At 42.7% G+C, this 25,973-nt stretch overlaps 1 protein-coding gene across 1 annotated transcript in view; it reads right to left on the minus strand.

The window, feature by feature from the left end:
* The window catches only part of scarb2c (scavenger receptor class B, member 2c), a 48,815-nt gene extending 25,813 nt beyond the window's left edge, over positions 1 to 23,002 (minus strand). The window contains exons 1-8 of the mRNA XM_035783102.2: positions 22,792 to 23,002; positions 20,598 to 20,755; positions 19,858 to 20,002; positions 15,793 to 15,984; positions 13,703 to 13,794; positions 11,131 to 11,250; positions 5,777 to 5,946; positions 5,392 to 5,510 (exon numbers count right to left, since the gene is read on the minus strand). Of these exons, the coding sequence (XP_035638995.1) occupies positions 5,392 to 5,510; positions 5,777 to 5,946; positions 11,131 to 11,250; positions 13,703 to 13,794; positions 15,793 to 15,984; positions 19,858 to 20,002; positions 20,598 to 20,755; positions 22,792 to 22,914 (1,119 nt within the window). The 5' untranslated portion in view covers positions 22,915 to 23,002. The remainder of the gene's footprint in view (positions 1 to 5,391; positions 5,511 to 5,776; positions 5,947 to 11,130; positions 11,251 to 13,702; positions 13,795 to 15,792; positions 15,985 to 19,857; positions 20,003 to 20,597; positions 20,756 to 22,791) is intronic.
* Between the last annotated feature and the right edge of the window lie 2,971 nt (positions 23,003 to 25,973).

A 25,973-nucleotide genomic window follows, 5' to 3' on the forward strand; every position in this document is an offset into this window, starting at 1 on the left:
AGAAATGTCCAGTAACTTGCAGGTGCCTTGGTGGAAGAGTGGGGTAACATCTCACAGCAAGAACTGGCAAATTCGGTGCAGTCCATGAGGAGGAGATGCACTGCGGTACTTAATGCAGCTGGTGGCCACACCAGATACTGACTGTTACTTTTGATTTTGACCACCCCCTTTGTTCAGGGACACATTATTCCATTTCCGTTAGTCACATGTCTGTGGAAGTTGTTCAGTTTGTGCCTCAGTTGTTGAATCTTGTTATGTTCATACAAATATTTATACATGTTAAGTTTGCTGAAAATAAACGCAGTTGACAGTGAGAGGACGTTTTCTTTTTTTGCCGAGTTTGTGTTAATCTCTCCTGGCTCAAAGTAGAGGACAGATTGACTGCAACACTATTTGTCTTTGTGAGAGGTATTGACGTGTTGAAAGCACAGAACTGTCTGTTCAGACAGCTAACATACAGCTACATACCCTCCACAAGACATTCCACCAGGGGTCTCTTCACAGTTCTAAGTCCATAACAGAGGCTCGGAAACACACAGAAATATACACAGAACTCTTCCAAATCCGGTAACTCAAGCTGGCAAAATGTTATTTAAAGATAGGGTTAGGTACTTGGGTTAGCAGTGTGGTTAGGGTTCAAATCTGATGTTGTGTCTATGTGGTTGTTTCAGCTAGTGACCACTCTGCAGAACAAGACTCATGACGAAAAATGCTTACCTGCGTTAAAATGGCTAACAACTTCCAGACTATCCACACTGACTTTATGCCCATCCACAGGTCTCTACCCACTCAGACAATAATCACTGATTAGTATTAGTATTCATTTGGGATCCTGAGTGGCGCAGCGGTCTAAGGCAATGCATCTCAGTGCTAGAGGCGTCATTATAGACCCTGATTTGATACCAGGCCGTATCACAACTGCTCGTGATTGGGAGTCCCATAGGACAGTGCACAATTGGCCCAGCGTTGTCGGGGTTTGGCCGGCGTAGGCCGTCATTGTAAATAAGAATTTGTTCTTAATTGACTTACCTAATAAAATAAAGGTAAAATACAATTTGGGGAAAAAACTGCTACTGGCCACTACTACTCCTGTTTAGATGTATATATTACCATAAGTATTTATAAATTACTGTTTAGATGTATATATTACCATAAGTATTTATACATTACTGTTTAGATGTATATATTACCATAAGTATTTATACATTACTGTTTAGATGTATATATTACCATAAGTATTTATAAATTACTGTTTAGATGTATATATTACCATAAGTATTTATAAATTACTGTTTAGATGTATATATTACCATAAGTATTTATAAATTCCTAGTACTAGTCACTTTATATGTATAAACCAGCATCGACCAAATTAGTACAACACATTGTGTACAATACAAATGTACACTATAAAATGTACAATATTTGTGTGTGTGTGTGTGTGTGTGTGTGTGTGTGTGTGTGTGTGTGTGTGTGTGTGTGTGTGTGTGTGTGTGTGTGTGTGTGTGTGTGTGTGTGTGTGTGTGTGTGTGTGTGTGTTTCAAAGTTTATTTGCCACGTACACAGGATAGAACAGGTGTAAAACAGCACAGTGAAATTATCACCTTGAGAGATCTTTCCCAACAAAACAATAATGATAATAATAATAGAATAACAACTTTAATGAAGAATTAAAACCATCACAAGAACTACGATGGGAGTTAAAGAAACAGGAAGTATATACAGGTCAGTGCCAGTACCTTATACAACGTAATGATGTATTTTAGTTAAAGAAACAGGAAGTATATACAGGTCAGTGCCAGTACCTTATCCAACTTAATGATGTATTTTAGTTAAAGAAACAGGAAGTATATACAGGTCAGTGCCAGTACCTTATCCAACTTAATGATGTATTTTAGTTAAAGAAACAGGAAGTATATACAGGTCAGTGCCAGTACCTTATCCAACGTAATGATGTATTTTAGTTAAAGAAACAGGAAGTATATACAGGTCAGTGCCAGTACCTTATCCAACTTAATGATGTATTTTAGTTAAAGAAACAGGAAGTATACACAGGTCAGTGCCAGTACCTTATCCAACTTAATGATGTATTTTAGTTAAAGAAACAGGAAGTATATACAGGTCAGTGCCAGTACCTTATCCAACTTAATGATGTATTTTAGTTAAAGAAACAGGAAGTATATACAGGTCAGTGCCAGTACCTTATCCAACTTAATGATGTATTTTAGTTAAAGAAACAGGAAGTATATACAGGTCAGTGCCAGTACCTTATCCAACTTAATGATGTATTTTAGTTAAAGAAACAGGAAGTATACACAGGTCAGTGCCAGTACCTTATCCAACTTAATGATGTATTTTAGTTAAAGAAACAGGAAGTATATACAGGTCAGTGCCAGTACCTTATCCAACGTAATGATGTATTTTAGTATATAGTTTTATGATGTGGGTGGCTGGTAGCCTAGCAGTTAGAGCGTTGGGACAGTAACTGAGGCGACAACGTGAAAAATAAATCTTTGTTCCTGTAGCGGTTGCCGCAGAAGCAGCCTAATAAAAACCTGCATTAAAAACAAAGCATCACAACTTATGCTCCCGAGTGGCGCAGCGTCACTACAGACCCTGGTTCAATTGCAGGCTGTATCACAACCGCCCGTGATTGGGAGTCCCATAGGGCGGCGTACAATTGGCCCAACGTCGTCAGGGTTTGGCCGGTGTAGGCCGTCATTGTAAATAAGAAAGTTCTTAACTGGCTTGCCCAGTTAAATAAAAATATATATTTTAAATCAAGATATATTAGGCAAAAATGTGTTTATACATTATGGGCCTGTTTTCCAGAAACATAGGGCTCTGTTTAAAGGTAGTACACACACACACACACACACACACACACACACACACACACACACACACACACACACACACACACACACACACACACAGTGCCATTTCTGACACAAGCAGAACATTACAAGAAACCAACAACACTCACCCAGCTCTAACTGTCGTCTGCCCTGCAGAGCACTGGTCTAAAGCAGTGCACTATATAGGGAATAGGGTTCCATAGGGCTATGGTCTAAAGTGGTGCACTATATAGGGAATAGGTTTCCATAGGGCTCTGGTCTAAAGTAGTGCACTATATAGGGAATAGGTTTCCATAGGGCTCTGGTCTAAAGTAGTGCACTATATAGGGAATAGGTTTCCATAGGGTTCTGGTCTAAAGTAGTGCACTATATAGGGAATAGGGTTCAATAGGGTTCTGGTCTAAAGCAGTGCACTATATAGGGAATAGGTTTCCATAGGGCTCTGGTCTAAAGTAGTGCACTATATAGGGAATAGGTTTCCATAGGGCTCTGGTCTAAAGTAGTGCACTATATAGGGAATAGGTTTCCATAGGGCTCTGGTCTAAAGTAGTGCACTATATAGGGAATAGGGTTCCATAGGGCTCTGGTCTAAAGTAGTGCACTATATAGGGAATATGGTGCCATTTTGGGACACAACCCCAGTCTCTTATCTTTAGTGTCTCTACGCCTGGTACTAAGCCACTCCAACTGCACCACAAACAGCTCTATAAACAACAGCTTATCAACAGGAAGGACTTTATACACACTGCCTCTGACTGGTCTTGGCTCAGGAAGAGCACTGGGTCGTGTTCATTAGTGCACACCGTTGCAAAACATTTTGCAATGAAAAACCAAGCTTTTCTTACTGGCTAGATTTAGGTAGTTACTGTAATTTGTCTCCTGAGCATCATAGTATATGTGTGTGTCCACTTTGTGTGAAAATTAGTGAGATTATACTTCTGTAGTAAAAAATAAAAATGATCCGTGTATCACCCAGAATAAAATGCTCTGAAAATTATGACGTGTTCTACTGAAGTGGTAATAGTGTTCCCTCTAGTGGTCAAACTGAAAACACGCTGATGCCAGAGGTAAGGTACTTTTGGCAAAAGGTTATACACAAAACAAAAATATAAAACGCAGTATGTAAAGTGTTGGTCCCATGTTCCATGAGCTGAAATAAAAGATCCCTGAAATGTTCCAAACGCACAAAAGGCTTATTTCTAATCAAATTCTGTGCACAAATTTGTTTACATCCCTGTTCGTGAGTATTTGTCCTTTGCTAAAATAATCCATCCACCTGACAGGTGTGGCATATGAAGATGATTAAACAGCATTACACAGGTGCACCTTGCGCCGGGGACAATAAAAGGCTACTAAAATGTGCAGTTGTGTCACAACGCAATGCCACACATGTCTCAAGTTTTGAGGGAGAGTGCAAATGGTATGCAGACTGCAGGAATGTCCACCAGAGCTATTGCCAGAGAACAATAATTTCTCTACCATAAGCCGCATTCAAGATTATTTTAGACAATGTGGCAGCACATCCAACTGGCCTCACACACAGATCACGTGTAACCACGTCAGCCCAGGTCCTCCCCACATCCGGCTTCTTCTCCCACGGAATTGTCTGAGTCCAGCCATCCGGACATGAAACTGATGAATTTCTGCACAGAAAACGTCTCAGGGAAGCTCATCTGTGTGCTCGTCGTCCTCACTGGTGTCTTAACCGACTTCAGTGGTCAAATGCTCACATTCCATTGGCCACTGGCACGCTGGAGAACTGTGCTCTTCGCGGATGAATCCAGGTTTCAACTGTACGGGCAGATGACAGACGTGTGGGCGAGCTGTTTGTCGATGTCAACGTTGTGAACAGAGTGCCCCATGGTGGCGGTGGGGTTATGGTATGGGGCAGGCATAAGCTACAAACAACGAACACAATGGCAATTTCAATGCACAGAGATACCGTACAGAGATACGAGATCCTGAGGCCCATTGTCGTGCCATTCATCCGCCACCTCATGTTTCAGCATGATTTATGCACAGCCCCATGTCGCAAGGATCTGTACACAATTCCTGGAACCGGAAAATGTCCCAGTTCTCCAATGGCCTGAATACTCACCAGACATGTCACCCATTGAGCATGTTTGGGATGCTCTGGATCGACGTGTACGACAGCGTGTTCCAGTTCTCGTCAATATCCAGCAACTTTGCACAGCCATTGAAGAGGAGTGGGACAACATTCCACAGGCCACAATCAACAGCCTGATCAACTCTGTGTGAAGGAGATGTGTCACGCTGCATGAGGCAAATGGTGGTCACACCAGATACTGACTGGTTTTCTGATCCACACCCCTAGTCTTTTATTTTGTATTATTTTTAAAGGTATCTGTGACCAACAGATGCATATCTGTATTCCCAGTCATGTGATAATCCATAGATTAGGGCCTAATGAAATTATTTAAATTGACTGATTTCCTCATATGAACTGTAACTCAGTAAAAATCTTTTAAAAATTGTTACCTGTTGCATTTATATTTTTGTTCAGTTTACATACCGGGTTGATATCTATGATGGTCTCGTGTTGCTTCTTGTTTGGTTTCATCCCGAAGATGTCTTTGACAAACTTCTCATCTGCCTGGTAGAAGTGTGGAGAAGACATGACGATCGGAGCATCTAGGATGGGAAATATGATACAACATTGAGATGACGTTTTTTCCCCCCCACCTCATTGGGTTAATAATGAACCTCAGACAGATGATGTTTTGAATCCATACGGTTACAGTCCTGACGATGAGTGGCTCAGTTGATAAGAGTGTGGCATTGACTAGTACTGACAAGGTTGTGGGTTCAACCCCCGTAGGGATCACATAAAAAACATATGCACTCAATGTATAAAATTGAGTGCCAAGTGGCACAGAAAATACATTTTATATTATTACCTTGTTTGCAGGCACTGACTTGGAGCACGCCAGAGCCCAGACAGTTCCCTGGTGGGGAACAGAAACCAGCGTTCTCTGTTGTGTTGGCAAATACCTTGCTGGGTGGAGAGAACCTGTAGCCTGGGACACCCATCACACTGCTCTCCTCCTCATAGATGGCATAGATAGATCTGACAAAGAGGACAATGAACAGAGCACAGATTAATCTACTGTGAAAGAGGAGATACATAAATGTTTACAAACACATGGAGTAGCAAGCTAGCCAACTCATGCAAGATTTTGCTCTGGGTTCAGTAATTACAGGAGTGTTAGTGGAAAGTAAACCTCATTAAAAGCATTCTGAAACATGAAAGCTATTGAGAGAAGTAACCTTGTTGCACAGACTGTCCTGTGAAACCAGAACTTGATTTAAAAAATAGATATTTTACCAGGCAAGTCAGTTAAGAACAAATTCTTATTTTCAATGACGGCCTACCGAGGAACAGTGGGTTAACTGCCTTGTTCAGGGGCAGAAGGACAGATTTTTACCTTGACAGCTCGGGGATTCGATCTAGCAACCTTTCAGTTACTAGTCCAACACTCTAACCACTAGGCTACCTGCCGCCTCTACACTCTAACCACTAGGCTACCTGCCGCCTCTACACTCTAACCACTAGGCTACCTGCCGCCTCTACACTCTAACCACTAGGCTACCTGCCGCCTCTACACTCTAACCACTAGGCTACCTGCCGCCTCTACACTCTAACCACTAGGCTACCTGCCGCCTCTACACTCTAACCACTAGGCTACCTGCCGCCTCTACACTCTAACCACTAGGCTACCTGCCGCCTCTACACTCTAACCACTAGGCTACCTGCCGCCTCTACACTCTAACCACTAGGCTACCTGCCGCCTCCACACTCTAACCACTAGGCTACCTGCCGCCTCTACACTCTAACCACTAGGCTACCTGCCGCCTCTACACTCTAACCACTAGGCTACCTGCCGCCTCTACACTCTAACCACTAGGCTACCTGCCGCCTCTACACTCTAACCACTAGGCTACCTGCCGCCTCTACACTCTAACCACTAGGCTACCTGCCGCCTCTACACTCTAACCACTAGGCTACCTGCCGCCTCTACACTCTAACCACTAGGCTACCTGCCGCCTCTACACTCTAACCACTAGGCTACCTGCCGCCTCTACACTCTAACCACCAGGCTACCTGCCGCCTCTACACTCTAACCACTAGGCTACCTGCCGCCTCTACACTCTAACCACTAGGCTACCTGCCGCCTCTACACTCTAACCACTAGGCTACCTGCCGCCTCTACACTCTAACCACTAGGCTACCTGCCGCCTCTACACTCTAACCACCAGGCTACCTGCCGCCTCTACACTCTAACCACTAACCACTCTAACCACTAGGCTACCTGCCGCCTCTACACTCTAACCACTAGGCTACCTGCCGCCTCTACACTCTAACCACTAGGCTACCTGCCGCCCACACTCTAACCACTAGGCTACCTGCCGCCTCTACACCTAACCACTAGGCTACCTGCCGCCTCTACACTCTAACCACTAGGCTACCTGCCGCCTCTACACTCTAACCACTAGGCTACCTGCCGCCTCTACACTCTAACCACTCTACACTCTAACCACTAGGCTACCTGCCGCCTCTACACTCTAACCACTAGGCTACCTGCCGCCTCTACACTCTAACCACTAGGCTACCTGCCGCCTCTACACTCTAACCACTAGGCTACCTGCCGCCCTACACTCTAACCACTAGGCTACCTGCCGCCTCTACACTCTAACCACTAGGCTACCTGCCGCCTCTACACTCTAACCACTAGGCTACCTGCCGCCTCTACACTCTAACCACTAGGCTACCTGCCGCCTCTACACTCTAACCACTAGGCTACCTGCCGCCTCTACACTCTAACCACTAGGCTACCTGCCGCCTCTACACTCTAACCACTAGGCTACCTGCCACCTCTACACTCTAACCACTAGGCTACCTGCCTCCTCTACACTCTAACCACTAGGCTACCTGCCTCCTCTACACTCTAACCACTAGACTACCTGCCTCCTCTACACTCTAACCACTAGACTACCTGCCGCCTCTACACTCTAACCACTAGACTACCTGCCGCCTCATGCATTCAGTTTGACTTCATCACACCCTATTAACCTGTATATTTTAAGCTACTGTTCTGTCTTTTTGCAATTACTTTTATCCTTGTGAATAGTCAATTAGGGCTGTGGCAGTCATGAAATTGTCAGCTGGTGATTGTCAAGCAAATAACTGCCGGTCTCAAGGACCCAAAACACAAACACATTTAACATCTCCTGGCTTCCACGAATAGCTTTACATGCCACTGACACAGACCTTTAGAACATCTACATTTTAAATAGTGTAACATGCTGACCAGACCGGACACATCACGTGCGCGAGTGTCACAAAACAAATGTAGAAATCCATGTTATTCAATTAAAGCGCGCCAACGAGCGTCTGCGATGCCAAGGGCTAAAATAGAACTCCTTTCTATTTCTGACGCAGATCGCGCTGAAAGTCCTGCCTCTCCCATCTCCTCATTGGTTTATAGAAGGAGGTACCCACGTGCCATCTCCTCATTGGTTATACCCATGTGGGTGATAGAAAGACAAACTATTTTGCCAGTTGTCGTGGTAAAAGTGTAGATGCCGATCACCATATAAGTTCAAAGATGAAAAATCCTGGTAGGAGGAGAGATGACTAGAAACAATTTGGTTGGCCGTTTTATGTGCGGATTAATTATCGGAGTAGAGGACCTTGTGCATTTCAGGTAAAATAACTCAATGTTTATATCCCAGGACAAACTAGCTAGCAACAGCAAGCTAGCTAAATAGGACAAATTAGCTGGCAAGTGCAAGCTAACTAGCTAAACTGCCATACATGTTTAATGCTTTTCGACCTGTCCCCAAATTAATATAATTGGTTTAGAGTTTGTTTTGATATTTTAACCTGAGTGTCGTGATCGCGTTTGGCGTAGGGGGACAAAATAAATGTGCGCACGATGGCGCACGCGCACAGCAGGTTTGGGTTCCGTGTAATAACTCCATGTAATATAGCCTACACCATCACAATAAATCCATTATTTATTTTAGACAGGTCTAAAGGAACATGATATGAAGAAAATGTAGTCTATTTCAGAAGAACAGAATACTCTTGAGTTGTCCTTATGTTAGGCCCGGATCTGGCTATGCCATATGGCTGTGAGCTATATTATACCCTGACGAAGACAGCTCGTCTGTTGAAACGTTGGTTATTAGGTTATTATTGAATCTGAGTTCTTAAGAGTGTGCGGCTCTCCTTTTCTTTTTAATGTGGGATACACTAGTTCATCTGACAGACAAGACTTGCTTAGAAATCCGTGGTATTATTTTATAGTATAAATAAAACTGAAAAAAAATAGAAAGGATATTTTCTCCAAACCATTTATTTTCTCCAAGCACATGTGGCTATTCTGTATTGAGGGTTAACAAAGAAATAGGTCCCCCTATATGCTTAATTTCAAGTTATTTATGCAACTTTAGCTGTGATACAAAACATTTGGCTATTATGTTTTGATATTTTTTTTCTCTCTCCCCAATTTCGATCTTGTCTCATCGCTGCAACTCCCCAACGGGCTCGGGAGAGGCGAAAGGTTGAGTCATGCGTCCTCCCAAACGTGACCCGCCAAACCGCGCTTCTTAACACCCGTCCACTGAACCTGGACGCCAGCCTACACCAATGTGTCAGAGGAAACACCATTCAACTGACGACTGAGGTCAGCCTGCAGGCACCCGGCCCGCCACAAGGAGTCACTAGAGAGCGATGAGTCAAGTAAAGCCCCCCCCACGCCAATTGTGCACTGCCCTATGGGACTCCCGATCACGGCCGGTTGTGATGCAGCCCGGGATCGCACCCAGGTCTGTAGTGACACCTCTAGCACTGCGTTGCAGTGCTTTAGACCGCTGCACCACTCGGGAGACCCATAATACATTCTAAGGCTGTATGATGCGAATAATGATATATATATATTTTTAAGTTGCATGAAAAGGCAAAGCTCTGCTTTGTTTTTTGTGCCGGCTGTACGCACTTCAGTCTCTCATTCACAATTTGACAAGCACTTGATAATGCCTCCAATTACCCGGCGACATGCTCTTTGTGGGGCTGTAATGCCCCCTCCTTTTGCGGCCAGTGGTCGTTGTGGCCTTAGGCTGAATTGAATCATTATAATTCCCTTACATTTTAGTCAGTTAGCAGACGGTCTTATCCAGAGCAACTTACAGTAGTGAGTGCACATATATTCATATATGTTTTCGCACTGGTCCCCCCGTGGGAATTGAACCCACAACACTGGCGTTGCAAGTGCCATGCACTGAGACACACGGGACTGCGTGCTCCAGCGGACATCTCACCTCACATGGCTCTCTCAGGAATTCATATTAGCCAATACCCTTCAAGTGATCAGGTCTTTCTCACAGGCTACAAGTGAAGACAGACATGTCGGAGACGCAACTGTGCGAAACCTTATTGAATTCCGGGGCGCATATTGATGTTAGAGGAACCGGCATGCGCCGTTTCCTGCCTTACTGCACACAAGCTGGGCATCGTTCAAAAGAGATAATATATCATTCACAAGTGATAGGCTAATATTGTCACCCACCATACGATTCTTGATTTCATCTTGTCTGTACATATACTACTATATGTGTGAATTTGTATTTATTTGGAATGGACCATTATCATGCACCTTTCTCAAAACAGGGGCAAAAAATAAATGTCATCTATGCACTTAAATAGCCAGTGGTTAATTTTAATGGCAGTCAGGTAGGCTATACTCCTATTGTAAAGAGAAGCAATGTGCTAAATATTAGGAAAGTTGATAAATAGAAATAGTCGGCCTAGCCTATAGAAAGCTGATAGGAGCCTCTTCTTTTTAATAGAGGCCATCAAAACTGGATTCTCACTCAATTGCATAGCCTATAGAAATGTTGCGCAACGTGAGCTGTCCGAGTGATTAGAGGGACAATAGAGTGCTGACTACCAGGTAGTTTGCTAGTTTGGTAGACTACTAATGACCATCAGCAGCATCAGAGCGAGGAGAAGTCTAGTTACTAAAACGGTCACGTGGAAATTGACTGCGGCCATGACTCGTGACCGCCGGTGTGGCGGTAATACAAACCCCCGTAACAGTCCTATACTCAACTCATGCATTTTAGTTAAATGTATTTAATTTGCAAACAGGCTGAATAATAGTAACTTGTGATGACAAACTCTGAAAATAATGTAAACGTAGAGGAAGCACCCATGACAGAGACATGAGAGTTCAGACCCAAAACCAACCTGCAGAGATCAGAGGAAAACATGTAGAGGGTCTCGTTCTTGGTGATGATTGGATGAAAGGAGGCCCCATTGGTCCCATTGATCATGTTACACTCATCTGTGGTCCACCAATTCAGAGAGCTGCACGCAGAGAGAACACATTGTTATCACGGTTATCACTTCAAATGGATTCTGACTGTATTCGCCTTCTGTGAAATCTAGATCACATTTAGCCTTGCGAAACCACACTGACCAGAACACTCACATTTTGTTTCACCTGAAGTAAAAACAAAAACGTGAGATCAGGTTTAACGAGGCTAAGAAACGGCCATCTAAAATTACAGTTATTAGTTAATTACAGTGCACTCAGCCAATCTCCACTGCAACCTCAGAAGCTGTGGATAACAGGTGCGGTACAATAGACTAGAGACTAAATATTCCTTTTGATTTAAGTTCTGCACCCTGTCTTCATTCATAATGAGATGCGCCGAATGAGTAACTCCTCTGTGTGTAGACATCACTAACCTAGACATCACTAACCTAGACATCACTAACCTAGACATCACTAACCTAGACAGCACTAACCTAGACAGCACTAACCTAGACAGCACTAACCTAGACAGCACTAACCTAGACAGCACTAACCTAGACAGCACTAACCTAGACAGCACTAACCTAGACAGCACTAACCTAGACATCACTAACCTAGACAGCACTAACCTAGACAGCACTAACCTAGACAGCACTAACCTAGACAGCACTAACCTAGACAGCACTAACCTAGACAGCACTAACCTAGACAGCACTAACCTAGACAGCACTAACCTAGACAGCACTAACCTAGACATCACTAACCTAGACATCACTAACCTAGACAGCACTAACCTAGACAGCACTAACCTAGACATCACTAACCTAGACAGCACTAACCTAGACAGCACTAACCTAGACAGCACTAACCTTAATTTGTGTAATTTCTTTACTCCTTAATGTGTTTGAGCCAATCAGTTGTGTGGTGACAAGGTAGGGGTGGTATACAGAATCTGGTATTTTACCAAATAGAGCTAAGTCCATATTATGTCAAGAACAGCTCAAATAAGTAAAGAGAAACGACAGTCCATCATAACTTTAAGACATGAAGGTCAGTCAATCTGGAAAAATTCAAGAACTTTTAAAGTTTCTTCAATTGCAGTCGCAAAACCCATCAATCGCTATGATGAAACTGGCTTTCATGGAGGACCGCCAGAGGAATGGAAGACCCAGAGTTATCGCTGCTGCAGAGGATAAGTTCATTAGGAGTTACCAGACTCAGAAATTGCAGCCCAGATAAATGCTTTAGAGTTCAAGTAAAAGACATCTCAACATCAACTGTTCAGAGGAGACTGCGTGAATCAGGCCTTCATGGTCAAATTGCTGCAAAGAAACCACTACTAAAGGACACCAATAATAAGAAGAGACTTGCTTGGGCCAAGAAACACGAGCAATGGACATCAGACCAGTGGAAATCTGTCGTTTGGACTCCAGAGCAAATTGGAGATTTTTGGTCCCAATTGCCATGTATTTGTGAGACTCGGTGTGGGTGAGCGGATGATCTCTGCATGTGTATTTCCCACAGTAAAGCATGGAAGTGGTGGTGTTATGGTGTGTGGGTGGTTTGCTGGTGACGCAGTCTGTGAATGATTTACAATTCATGGCACACTTAACCAACATGATTACCACAGCATTCTGCAGTAATACGCCATCCCATCTGGTTTGGGCTTAGTGGGACTATAATTTGTTGTTCAACAGGACAATGACCCAAGGCTGTGTAAGGGCTATTTGACCAATAAGGAGAGTGATGGAGTGCTGCATCAGATGACCTGGCATCCACAATCCCCCGACCTCAACAAAATTGAGATGGTTTGGGATCAGTTGTACCAAAAGAGTGAAGGAAAAGCAGCCAAGAAGTGCACAGCATATGTGAGAAGTCCTTCAAGACAGTTGGAAAAGCATTCCAGGTCAAGCTGGTTGAGAGAATACAAAGAGTGTGCAAAGCTGTCATCAAGGCAAAGGGTGGCTATTTGAAGAATCTCAAATATATTTTGATTTGTTTAACACTTTTTTTGGTTACTACATGATTCCATGTGTGTTATTTCATAGTTTTGATGTCTTCACTATTATTCTACAATGTAGAAAATAGTACAAATAAAGAAAAACCATTGAATGACTAGGTGTTCTAAAACTTTTGACCAGTATTGTATGTTTAGGCAGCAGCCACTCTGTGCTAGTGATGGCTATTTAACAGGTGGCTATTTAATAAGGTATCCGTTTTTTGCTTTTAAAAATCCCAAAACCTGTTTGTGCTGTCATTATGGGATATTGTGTGTAGATTGTTGAGGGAAAAAAATATATATATATTTAATCCATTTTAGAATACGGCTGTAACGTAACAAAATGTGGAAAAAGTCAAGTTGTCTGTACACAAACTGAACAATTAGATTACAGATGAAATGAGTTTTTGTTTATGGTCATTCTTGACAATAGGAGGCCTAATACTTTCGTATTTATATGTTTATAACATAGTACGGTGTGGAATGTTCTATAGAAGGCTTACCTTTGACCCTTCCATTGATCTATAACGGCAAAGTCCTTATAACTCTGCTGACCGGTCAGAAACACATACTCTCCGTCATCTGTAGCATTTTGCTGAAATACAAAAACAGAACCACCATGAAACGCCCACCTCCTTCGTGAGTTCATAAAAACAGAACCACCATGAAACGCCCACCTCCTTCGTGAGTTCATAAAAACAGAACCACCATGAAACGCCCACCTCCTTCGTGAGTTCATAAAAACAGAACCACCATGAAACGCCCACCTCCTTCGTGAGTTCATAAAAACAGAACCACCATGAAACGCTCACCTCCTTCGTGAGTTCATAAAAACAGAACCACCATGAAACGCCCACCTCCTTCGTGAGTTCATAAAAACAGAACCACCATGAAACGCCCACCTCCTTCGTGAGTTCATAAAAACAGAACCACCATGAAACGCCCACCTCCTTCGTGAGTTCATAAAAACAGAACCACCATGAAACGCCCACCTCCTTCGTGAGTTCATAAAAACAGAACCACCATGAAACGCCCACCTCCTTCGTGAGTTCATAAAAACAGAACCACCATGAAACGCCCACCTCCTTCGTGAGTTCATAAAAACAGAACCACCATGAAACGCCCACCTCCTTCGTGAGTTCATAAAAACAGAACCACCATGAAACGCCCACCTCCTTCGTGAGTTCATAAAAACAGAACCACCATGAAACGCCCACCTCCTTCGTGAGTTCATAAAAACAGAACCACCATGAAACGCCCACCTCCTTCGTGAGTTCATAAAAACAGAACCACCATGAAACGCCCACCTCCTTCGTGAGTTCATAAAAACAGAACCACCATGAAACGCCCACCTCCTTCGTGAGTTCATAAGAACAGAACCACCATGAAACGCCCACCTCCTTCGTGAGTTCATAAAAACAGAACCACCATGAAACGCCCACCTCCTTCGTGAGTTCATAAAAACAGAACCACCATGAAACGCCCACCTCCTTCGTGAGTTCATAAAAACAGAACCACCATGAAACGCCCACCTCCTTCGTGAGTTCATAAAAACAGAACCACCATGAAACGCCCACCTCCTTCGTGAGTTCATAAAAACAGAACCACCATGAAACGCCCACCTCCTTCGTGAGTTCATAAAAACAGAACCACCATGAAACGCCCACCTCCTTCGTGAGTTCATAAAAACAGAACCACCATGAAACGCCCACCTCCTTCGTGAGTTCATAAAAACAGAACCACCATGAAACGCCCACCTCCTTCGTGAGTTCATAAAAACAGAACCACCATGAAACGCCCACCTCCTTCGTGAGTTCATAAAAACAGAACCACCATGAAACGCCCACCTCCTTCGTGAGTTCATAAAAACAGAACCACCATGAAACGCCCACCTCCTTCGTGAGTTCATAAAAACAGAACCACCATGAAACGCTCACCTCCTTCGTGAGTTCATAAAAACAGAACCACCATGAAACGCCCACCTCCTTCGTGAGTTCATAAAAACAGAACCACCATGAAACGCCCACCTCCTTCGTGAGTTCATAAAAACAGAACCACCATGAAACGCCCACCTCCTTCGTGAGTTCATAAAAACAGAACCACCATGAAACGCCCACCTCCTTCGCGAGTTCATAAAAACAGAACCACCATGAAACGCCCACCTCCTTCGTGAGTTCATAAAAACAGAACCACCATGAAACGCCCACCTCCTTCGTGAGTTCATAAAAACAGAACAACCATGAAACGCCCACCTCCTTCGTGAGTTCATAAAAACAGAACCACCATGAAACGCCCACCTCCTTCGTGAGTTCATAAAAACAGAATACTGATCTGGAGACTCAAAATCGTTGACATGTAAAACATGTAAAAAAGTGTGTTGACTCTGAAACAATGTTTTCTATAGACATTTACATGACAAGGCTTTCATAGATCTAATTCTATACTTGCTTTATGGAAGTGACTATTTACAAAACATTATTACCACAGCACTTAAATAACCAACCACTTTAAAAAAACACACAAATATCTAACATCAATCAACATATTACAACCAACCATACAGTCCATATTGAGTAGTGAGTGAGAATCAAACCTTGTAGAAGAGTCCAAACACATCATCTAATGTAGGGTCCACTACTTTCAGAGCTTTGAGAAGGCCATCCTCATAGCCCCAAAGCAGTTCTCCCACAGTGTGTGTAGTGAACAAGTCTTCATTCACCGACTTCATGTAAGATGAGATGATATTGGCAATAACTGACGTATCCTTGAATTTTTCCATCACCGTCTGGGAACAGAGAGAGAAAGAAAATAGAACAGAATGATTCATCATTCACAAGCTAACCCGGATGATGCTGGGCCAATTGTGCACCGCCCTATGGGACTCCCAATCACGACCGGATGTGATACAGCCTGGAATCGAACCAGGGACTGTAGTGACGCCTCTTGCACTGAGATACAGTCCCTTAGAACGCTGTGCCACTCTGGAGCTCTGTATGTACAGTTGAAGTCGGAAGTTTACATACACCTTAGCTAACTCAGTTTCACAAAATTCTAGTAAAAATTCCCTGCCTTGGGTCAGTTAGGATCATCACTTTATTTTCAGAATGTGAAATGTCAGAATAACAGTAGAGAATGAATTATTTCAACTTTTCTTTCTTTCTTTCACATTCCCAGTGGGTCAGAAGTTTACATAGACTCAATTAGTATTTGGTAGCATCGCCTTTAAATTGTTTAACTTGGGTCAAACGTTTCGGGTAGCCTTCCACAAGCTTCCCACAATAAGTTGGATGAATTTTGGCCCATCCCTCCTGACACAGCTGGTGTACCCGAGTCAGGTTTGTAGGCCTTCTTGCTCGCACACGCTTTTTCAGTTCTGCCGACAAATGTTCTATAGGACTGAGGTCAGGGCTTTGTGATGGTCACTCCAATACCTTGACTTTGTTGTCCTTAAGCCATTTTGTCACAACTTTGGAAGTATGCTTGGGGTCATTGTCCATTGGAAGAACCATTTGCGACCAGCTTTAACTTCCTGACTGAGGTCTTGAGATGTTGCGTCAATATATCCACATCATTTTCCTCCTCATGATGCCATCTATTTTGTGAAGTGCACCAGTCCCTCATGCAGCAAAGCACCCCCACCACATGAGGTTGCCAACCCCATGCTTCATTTTTGGGATGGTGTTCTTCGGCTTGCAAGCCTCCCCCTTTTTCCTCCAAACATAACGAAGGTCATTATGGCCAAACAGTTCTATTTTTGTTTCATCAGACCAGAGGACATTTCTCCAAAAAGTACGATCTTTGTCCCCATGTGCAGTTGCAAACCGTAGTCTGGCTTTTTTATGGCAGTTTTGGAGCCGTTTCTTTTTCGTTGCTGAGCGGCATTTCAGGTTATGTCGATATAGGACTCGTTTCACTGTGGATATAGATACTTTGTACCCGTTTCCTCCAACATCTTCACAAGGTCCTTTGCTGTTCTGGGATTGATTTGCACTTCTCGCACCAAAGTATGTTCATCTCTAGGATACAGAACATGTCTCCTTCCTGAGCGGTATGACGGCTGCGTGGTCCATGGTGTTTATACTTGGGTACTATTGTTTGTACAGATGAACGTGGTATCTTCAGTCGTTTGGAAATTGCTGACAAGGATGAACCAGACTTGTGGAGGTCTTGGCTGATTTCTTTTGGTTTTCCCATGATGTCAAGCAAAGAGGCACTGAGTTTGAAGGTAGACCTTGAAACACATCCACAGGTACACCTCCAATTGACTCAAATTATGTCAATTAGCCTATCAGAAGCTTCTAAAGCCATGACATTTTCTGAACTTTTCAAGCTGTTTAAAGGCACAGTCAACTTTGTGTATGTAAACTTCTGACCCACTGGAATTGTGATACAGTGAATTATAAGTGAAATAATCTGTCTGTAAACAATTGCTGGAAAAATTACTTCTGTCATGCACAAAGTAGATGTCCTAAGAGACTTGCCAAAACTATAGTTTTAACAAGAAATTAATGGAGTTGGTTGAAAAACTAGTTTTAATGTCTCCAACCTGAGTGTATGTAAACGTCCTACTTCAACGGTATGTATATATTTTTTATAATTTCATTATACTCGGGGCTCTAAATAAAAAATGTTCATGTGCTACCAATTGAAAACGGATAGCTTCTTCGGCAGATAAATGCATGAATGAATGAAGGAAGACGTTTTCGCTGTAGTCATGGTGCAACCATGACGATAACTAATATGCACTCGCTTGTTTCTCTAAAACAACGAATCCTTATCATTACAACAATTATGATCTGGAAGATTTTTGTCATAAATCGACAAGTGCTCCCAAAATAAAAATTCCTGGTCGCACAGCGAAATACTTTGTCGATCTTTAGAGCCCTGGTTATACTATGCTTATATTGATTACTGGGTATCGCAGGCAAGTTAAGCATTTCACTGTACTTCTGCATGTGACAATAAAACTTCAACTTGAAGTCTGAACACCTACCAACTCTGTGACTCAAACATCCTGCATGCTCTTCAACCGATCGCTGCCTGCACCCGCCTGCCCGCCTAGCATCACTACTCTGGACGGCCCTGACTTAGAATATGTGGACAAGTATAAATACCTAGGTGTCTGGCTAGACTGTAAACTCTCCTTCCAGACTCATTAAGCATCTCCAATCCAAAATGTAATCTAGAATTGGCTTCCTATTTCGCAACAAAGCCTCCTTCACTCATGCTTCCAAACATACCCTCGTAAAACTGACCATCCTACCGATCCTTGACTTTGAATTTTGTAAATGACATCGCCGTCACCAAACCCACTGGCTCCAGGTCATCTATAAGTCTTTGCTCAGTAAAGCTCCGCCTTATCTCAGCTCACTGGTCACCATAGCAACACCCACCCGTAGCACCTGCTCCAGGTATATTTCACTGGTCATCCCCAAAGCCAACACCTTCTTTGGCCACCTTTCCTTCCAGTTCTCTGCTGCCAATAATTGGAACGAATTGCAAAAATAAATAAATAAAAATCACTAACGTTACTTGATGAAGCGTGTTAGTTTTAGCTAGCTCTGTGCTTTTATACTGAAGCTGAAATGTACAGACGAGAAAATGTCTGCCTGTGAATCGTTGCATTATTCAAAAGTGTAATATGGTTAGGATGAATATTTGCTGCATAGTTGAATAGTTTGTTAAAAGCATGTTTAAGGGCTCTCCGTAGTGATTTCACAGTCTACACAAATGGAGCTCCCTTTGTATCATGTTCCAAACAAATTAAGCCACAAAAAAAGTACCGTATGTAGAACTACGTAGAGAGCTACGCAAACGGAGTGCCGTCCGAGCTGTTGCGGATCCGTTTGGGTAGACATTGCAGAGAGACATTGCAGAGCGCTTTACTGGCTACACTGGACTCTTTACGGTAAATTTGAGCTAAGCCCACGAACCCTCTCTCAGCGCATGACATTCCGTTGGAATCTTTACGGTAAATTTGAGCTAAGCCCACGAACCCTCTCTCAGCGCATGACATTCCGTTGGAATCTTTACGGTAAATTTGAGCTAAGCCCACGAACCCTCTCTCAGCGCATGACATTCCGTTGGACTCTTTACGGTAAATTTGAGCTAAGCCCACGAACCCTCTCTCAGCGCATGACATTCCGTTGGAATCTTTACGGTAAATTTGAGCTAAGCCCACGAACCCTCTCTCAGGGCATGACATTCCGTTGGAATCTTTACGGTAAATTTGAGCTAAGCCCACGAACCCTCTCTCAGCGCATGACATTCCGTTGGAATCTTTACGGTAAATTTGAGCTAAGCCCACGAACCCTCTCTCAGCGCATGACATTCCGTTGGAATCTTTACGGTAAATTTGAGCTAAGCCCACGAACCCTCTCTCAGCGCATGACATTCCGTTTGGAATCTTTACGGTAAATTTGAGCTAAGCCCACGAACCCTCTCTCAGCGCATGACATTCCGTTGCTAATGTAAATTGAAACGTTGATGAATATACTGTACTATGTAAATCTCGTCGTGGTGCCTCTGATACAACTCTCTTCAATCAGAACACTCTCTCTAAGTTCCATACACAAAAGAGGCAGTTTGATTTATTATAGCTAACCAGCCAGGGCCTTGATTTTTCTGACTAGGGAAGTGTGTTTGTGTTGTAGCCTACCATAGCTGGGATGTTGACTGTTCTGATCAGGTCACTCTCTGGTCCTTTGGACATGTCAGACTGAAACACATAGGTCTTAGTGTTGACAGCTGACACTTTGGTTCCATTCTCTAGGAAATTCACTCGCTCCATTGGACGAAACTCCCTGAGCAAGGAAACATTACAAAACACAGTGAGTGATGGCAAGAACCGTGAAGAATGTGCTGAAGACAAAGCTTTGTCTGGTGAGGGCAAGCCAGATAAGATGTTACGATGAAAGTGTAAGGAAACATTAGCCTGGTCCTAGATCTGTTTGTGTTATCATGCCAGTTGTTGTCAAAAAGATCTAATCTGACTGGTCAAAAAGACAAATAACAGGGTAATAGATCAGAATTGGGCTGCCTGTGTAAACGCAGCCATAGAGACCAAGGCCTAAGTGCTGACTCGATCGCCACAGTAATAACCGTCTTATCGGGGCCTCCTATTCGAAGCTAGGTTCATTCACAGAGGAACACATTTAGCACAAAACCCCCTGATCCTGTTAAGTTAGGACATGACATGATGTCATCAGTTACGGCAACATCAGCTGAGTTCCTTCCTATTTATTGACAAGGACTATCACATGACAACTGTCAGAACAGATTTTTTTGTCTTTTTTTTTTTAAATGTCTTGGGATGTGGTCATCTTTTCCTCTGACTGCATCTCATCTAATAGCCTGTGACAGTTTTCCTCGTTGTCGATGAATTGCTCCACATCTCACCTGTACGTGTAAGGTCCGACCTCGAGAACAGCAGGCCGCTCTCCCTTCAGTACCTCTGCCGGGTTGGTCACATTAAAGAAGTAGAACTGAATGTAGACTGGAGGAGGTGGGTTTTCCCACACATCAAATGCATGTGTGCCATTCCTGAGCACAATCTCCTGAAGGGTCCAACGTGCACTGGTTAGTAAACACATAGCTAGATCAAGTACTTGTGACCACAAAAGCCTATATGAAAGCTTGAATCCCATGACAGATGATTGAACCAGGTAGCTAACGTGAACAGTAGTAGTAGCCAACTTAAAACATTTGTTTGTCCGCCTAACTACAACATAGCATACAGTACCAGTCAAAAGCTTGGACACCTACTCATTCAAGGGTTTTTCTTTATTTTTACTATTTTCTACATTGCAGAGCAATAGTGAAGACTATGAAATAACACATATGGAATCATGTTGTAACCAAAAAAACATTTTCTAAAATAAAGCGTTAAATCAAAATATATGTTATATTTCTGAGTTGGACCGCAGAGTGAAGGAAAAGCAGCCAAGAAGTGCTCAGCATATGTGGGAAGTCCTTTAAGACTGTTGTAAAAGCGTTTCAGGTGAAGCTGGTTGAGAAAATACCAAGAATGTGCAAAGCTGTCATCAAGGCAAAGGGTGGTAACTTTGAAGAATCATGACAAAACATCTCATTTAGGTTGAGGTTGGGGGATTGTGGAGGCCAGGTCATCTGATGCAGCACTCCATCACTCTCTTTGTTGGTCAAATATCCCTTACACAGCCTGGAGGTGTGTTGGGTCATTGTCCTGTTGAAAAACAAGTGATAGTCCCACTAAGCCCAAACCAGACAGGATGGTGTATCACTGCAGAATGCTGTGTGAATTGAATTCTAAACCCATCACAGACAGTGTCAACAGCAAAGCACCCCCACACCATCACATCTCCTCCTCCATGCTTCACGGTGGGAACCACATATGCAGAGATCATCCGTTCACCGAGCAGTTGGATCCCAAAATCTCCAATTTGGGCTCCAGAGCAAAGGACAACATTTCCACCAGTCTAATGTCTGTTGCTTGTGTTTCTTTACCCAAACAAGTCTCTTCTTATTGGTGTCCTTTAGTAGTGGTTTCTTTGCAGCACTTCGACCACGAAGGCCTGATTCACACAGTCTCCTCTGAACAGTTGCTGTTGAGATGTCTGTTACTTGAACGCTAAAGCATTTATTTGGGCTGCAATTTCTGAGTCTGGTAACTCTAATGAATTTATAATCTGCAGCAGAGTTAACTCTGGGTCTCCCATTTCTGTGGCGGTTCTCATGAGAGACAGTGTCATCATAGCGTTTTATGGTTTTTGCAACTGCAATTGAAGAAACTTTCAAAGTTCTTGAAATGTTCCATATTGCCAGACCTTCATGTCTTAAAGTAATGATGGACTGTCATTTCTCTCTGTTTATTTGAGCTGTTCTTGACATAATATGGACTTGGTATTTTACCACATAGAGCCATCTTCTGTATACAACTGCTACCTTGTCACAACAACTGATTGGCTCAAAAACATTAAGGCGTAAAGAAATTCATTCCAGGTGACTGGCTCATGAAGCTGGTTGAGAGAATGCCATTGGTGTGCAAAGCTGTCCTCAAGACAAAGGGTGGCTACTGTGAAGAATCTCAGATATGAAATATATTTAGATTTTTTTTGTTTAACACTTTGTTGGTTACTTCTTGATTCCATATGTGTTATTTTATAGTTTTGATGTCTTCACTATTATTCTACAATGTAGAAAATAGTACAAATAAAGGGAAAACCCTGGAATGAGTAGGTGTGTCCAAAATGTTGACCGGTACTGTATATTGAAACAACATTCATACTATTTGACTGGATATGTATGTCAATGCATTCAATTCAGACAAAAACAAATAGCTTGTTACGTTCACAGTGACTAAAAAAAAAAATACAAATAAAACAATCGGCCTAAGCTTACTGTACACAAAATATTGTAACGACCCAGGGTTAGTAGGCTACAACGAGTTAACTAGCAAGCAAGCTTAAACTGCCAAAATACGGTACTGTTAGCTGCATTAGATTAGATTACTGGACGTTAAAATTAAAATACAATTAGCCTCTGTTTAGTTAGTTGGTTTGACAACCAAATTGGCCTGCTAACTAGCTTGCCGCTGGCTAGCATTTAACGTTACCTTTTTTATCTTCGCGTTGAGGATATTTTGAAACACCTGCGAAAGCACCAGAACTATGCCTGCTATTAAAGTTAGAATAGAAATCACTCCCGTACTGTAAATACAAAACGATTTCACTGACATGATTGATCAACTTCAGGGGTTACCGATATGTCCAACGCTAGCCAGATATCTTTCTCTTGCTAACCACTTCTTCTTCTTTAACTGTGTATTGTCGAATTGCAACCAACTGAAAGGTGGATATACCACCACCTACTGTACTGGAGTGTGAGGCCCCCCCTTTTAATCTATTTCTCTTATCTCGTCCAGTGTTTCTGCCTACTGTACTGGAGTGCGAGGCCCCCCCTTTTAATCTATTTCTCTTATCTCGTCCAGTGTTTCTGCCTACTGTACTGGAGTGTGAGGCCCCCCCTTTTAATCTATTTCTCTTATCTCGTCCAGTGTTTCTGCCTACTGTACTGGAGTGCGAGGCCCCCCATTTTAATCTATTTCTCTTATCTCGTCCAGTGTTTCTGCCTACCGTTCTGGAGTGTGAATTCATTACACCAGTAGTTCCCCACCAGGGGTACGCAGACCACTGAGGGTGCCGGGCATTTCCACAGGGGTACTTGAGAAGACATGAGTTTATAAGCCTACTGGTAAAATGCACAGACAAATTAATTTGGTGGTATAGTAACCGAAAAAGGTTTGGAACCACTGCCTATGGGTTTGTAGCTTTAACCCCCTGCATCACACACACACACCAACTGATTAATGGACTGCTGAACACATATATGTGTTTATGTGGCTTTTGTTTGCTCTTTTCTATATTGTGTCTGTCTCTGAGAAGCTACCCAGGAACCGGATGAAAATAGCCCATATTAATATATGTAGCCTTGGAAATAAGGTCAATGAAATCTACAACTTGCTAACATAAGATAACATTAATACATTAGCCATTTCTGAATCTCACCCTAGATAATTACTTTGCTGCAGCAGCAGCAATACAAGGTTATAACATCTATAGAAGAGACAGGAATGTTTATGGGGGAGGTGTTGCTGTATACTGTAGATTGAGTGGTTGTAAAGGTGAGGAGAGGTCTGTCTGTAATAAAGAGATGTTCTGCTTTTTTGACACCACACTCCACAAAGCAAATCCTGCAGGCTCTAGTTTTATCTTATCTTGATTATTGTCCAGCCATGTGGTGAAGTGCTTCAAAGAAAGACCTAGTTAAGCTGCAGCTGGCCCAGAACAGAGCGACACATCTTGCTCTTCATTTTAATCAGAGGGCTAACATTAATACTACGCGTGCCAGTCTCTCTTGGCTAAGAGTTGAGGAAAGACTGACTGAGTCACTTCTTGTTTTTTTTGTTTTTTGAAACATTGTGTTGGAAATTCCACATTTTTTGCGTAGTCAACTCTTTTCACAGTCCCCAGGTCCAGAACAAATTCAAGGAAGTGTACAGTATTATACAGAGTCATGAGTGCATGGAACTCCCTTCCCTCTTATATAGTGCAAGTGAACAGCAAACCTGCTATCAAAAAAACAAATAAAGCAACAACTCACGGCACACCGCCTGTCCCCCATGTGACCTACTTGTTGTGTGTATGTACTGATATATATATATATATATATATATATATATGTGTAACTGATATGTGCACGCATGCACACACACACACACACACACACGCACGCACGCACGCACGCACGCACACACACACACACACACACACACACACACACACACACACACATTCATGTTTTTAAATGTATGTAAATTCTTTGCCACATCTTCTTTTGTCTCTATTGTCTTTTTTGTTATGTGTCGAACCCCAGGAAAGACTAGCTGTCGCCATGGGGATCTTAATAAATCAAAAAATCTAAATGACCTTGACATAAAAAGGAAAAGGGCAGAGGATGGGGAAAAGGGAAGAAACATTTCTCTACCAACTAACCCTACACCCATTAAAACCTCACCACTATACCAACTAACCCTACACCCATTAAACACCCATTAAACACCCATTAAACATCTCAACTAGCCTACCTGGTTAAATAAAGGTGTTCTCAACTAGCCTACCTGGTTAAATAAAGGTGTTCTCAACTAGCCGACCTGGTTAAATAAAGGTGAAATAACATGTTTAAAAAATACAGTAGCTAAATTACAAGGGCTGGATTTGCATTAAACAATTTGAAATGTCAACACTTAAAAGGCATGTACAACATCTGGTAAATGGATTGCCTCATATACATTGTCTACAAGTATTATTTTAAATTGTGAACATACACTGAGTGTACAAAACATTAGGAACACCTCCCTAATATTGAGTTGCACCCACGTTTGCCCTCAGAACAGCCTCAAGTCGTCTGGGCATGGACTCCACAAGGTGTCGAAAAGCGTTCCACAGGGATGTTGGCCCATGTTGATTACAATTCCTCCCACAGTTGTCAAGGTGTCAAGTTGGCTGGATGTCCTTTGGGTGGTGGACCGTTCTTGATACACAGGAAACTGTTGAGCGTGAAACACCCAGCAGCGTTGCATTTCTTGACACACTCAAACCAGTGCACCTGGCATCTACTACCATACCCCCGTTCAAGGACACTTTGATTTTTTCGTCTTGCCCATTCACTTTCTGAATGGCACATATACACAATCCATGTTTCAATTGTCTCAAGGCTTAAAAATCCTTGTTTAACCCCGTCTCCTTCCCTTCATCTACACTGATCGAAGTGGATCTAACAAGTGACATCAATAAGGGATGATATCTTTCACCTGGTCAGTCTATGTCATGGAAAGAGCAGGTGTTCTTAATGTTTTGTACACTCAGTGTATATCTCAACACATAAACAACGTGTGAGCTTAGCTATTCTCCGCTTCAGGTGACAGATGCCCACAAGGCCAGTAATGCCATCATACTGTAGGTCTATGGCTGCATTGGCGGTGTATGCCATATAATAAACTGCTAAATGGATTCACATAGCTGATATACTGAGAGAGAGAGAGAGAGACAAGCAAATATAATATCTTACAACTAGGCAAAAAAGGAACTGTTGATTTGAGAATACAACACAGAAACACAGACACATTACAGACGGAATAACCCCTCCCACTCTTTATTGCAGGACTGCGATATGTAAATCAACATTCACACTAGTTCATTTCTAATAATAGTTTAACAATTAAAACAGTTTAAACAC

Source organism: Oncorhynchus keta, chromosome 12, assembly GCF_023373465.1.
Source record: "Oncorhynchus keta strain PuntledgeMale-10-30-2019 chromosome 12, Oket_V2, whole genome shotgun sequence".
NCBI classification, from domain to species: domain Eukaryota; kingdom Metazoa; phylum Chordata; class Actinopteri; order Salmoniformes; family Salmonidae; genus Oncorhynchus; species Oncorhynchus keta.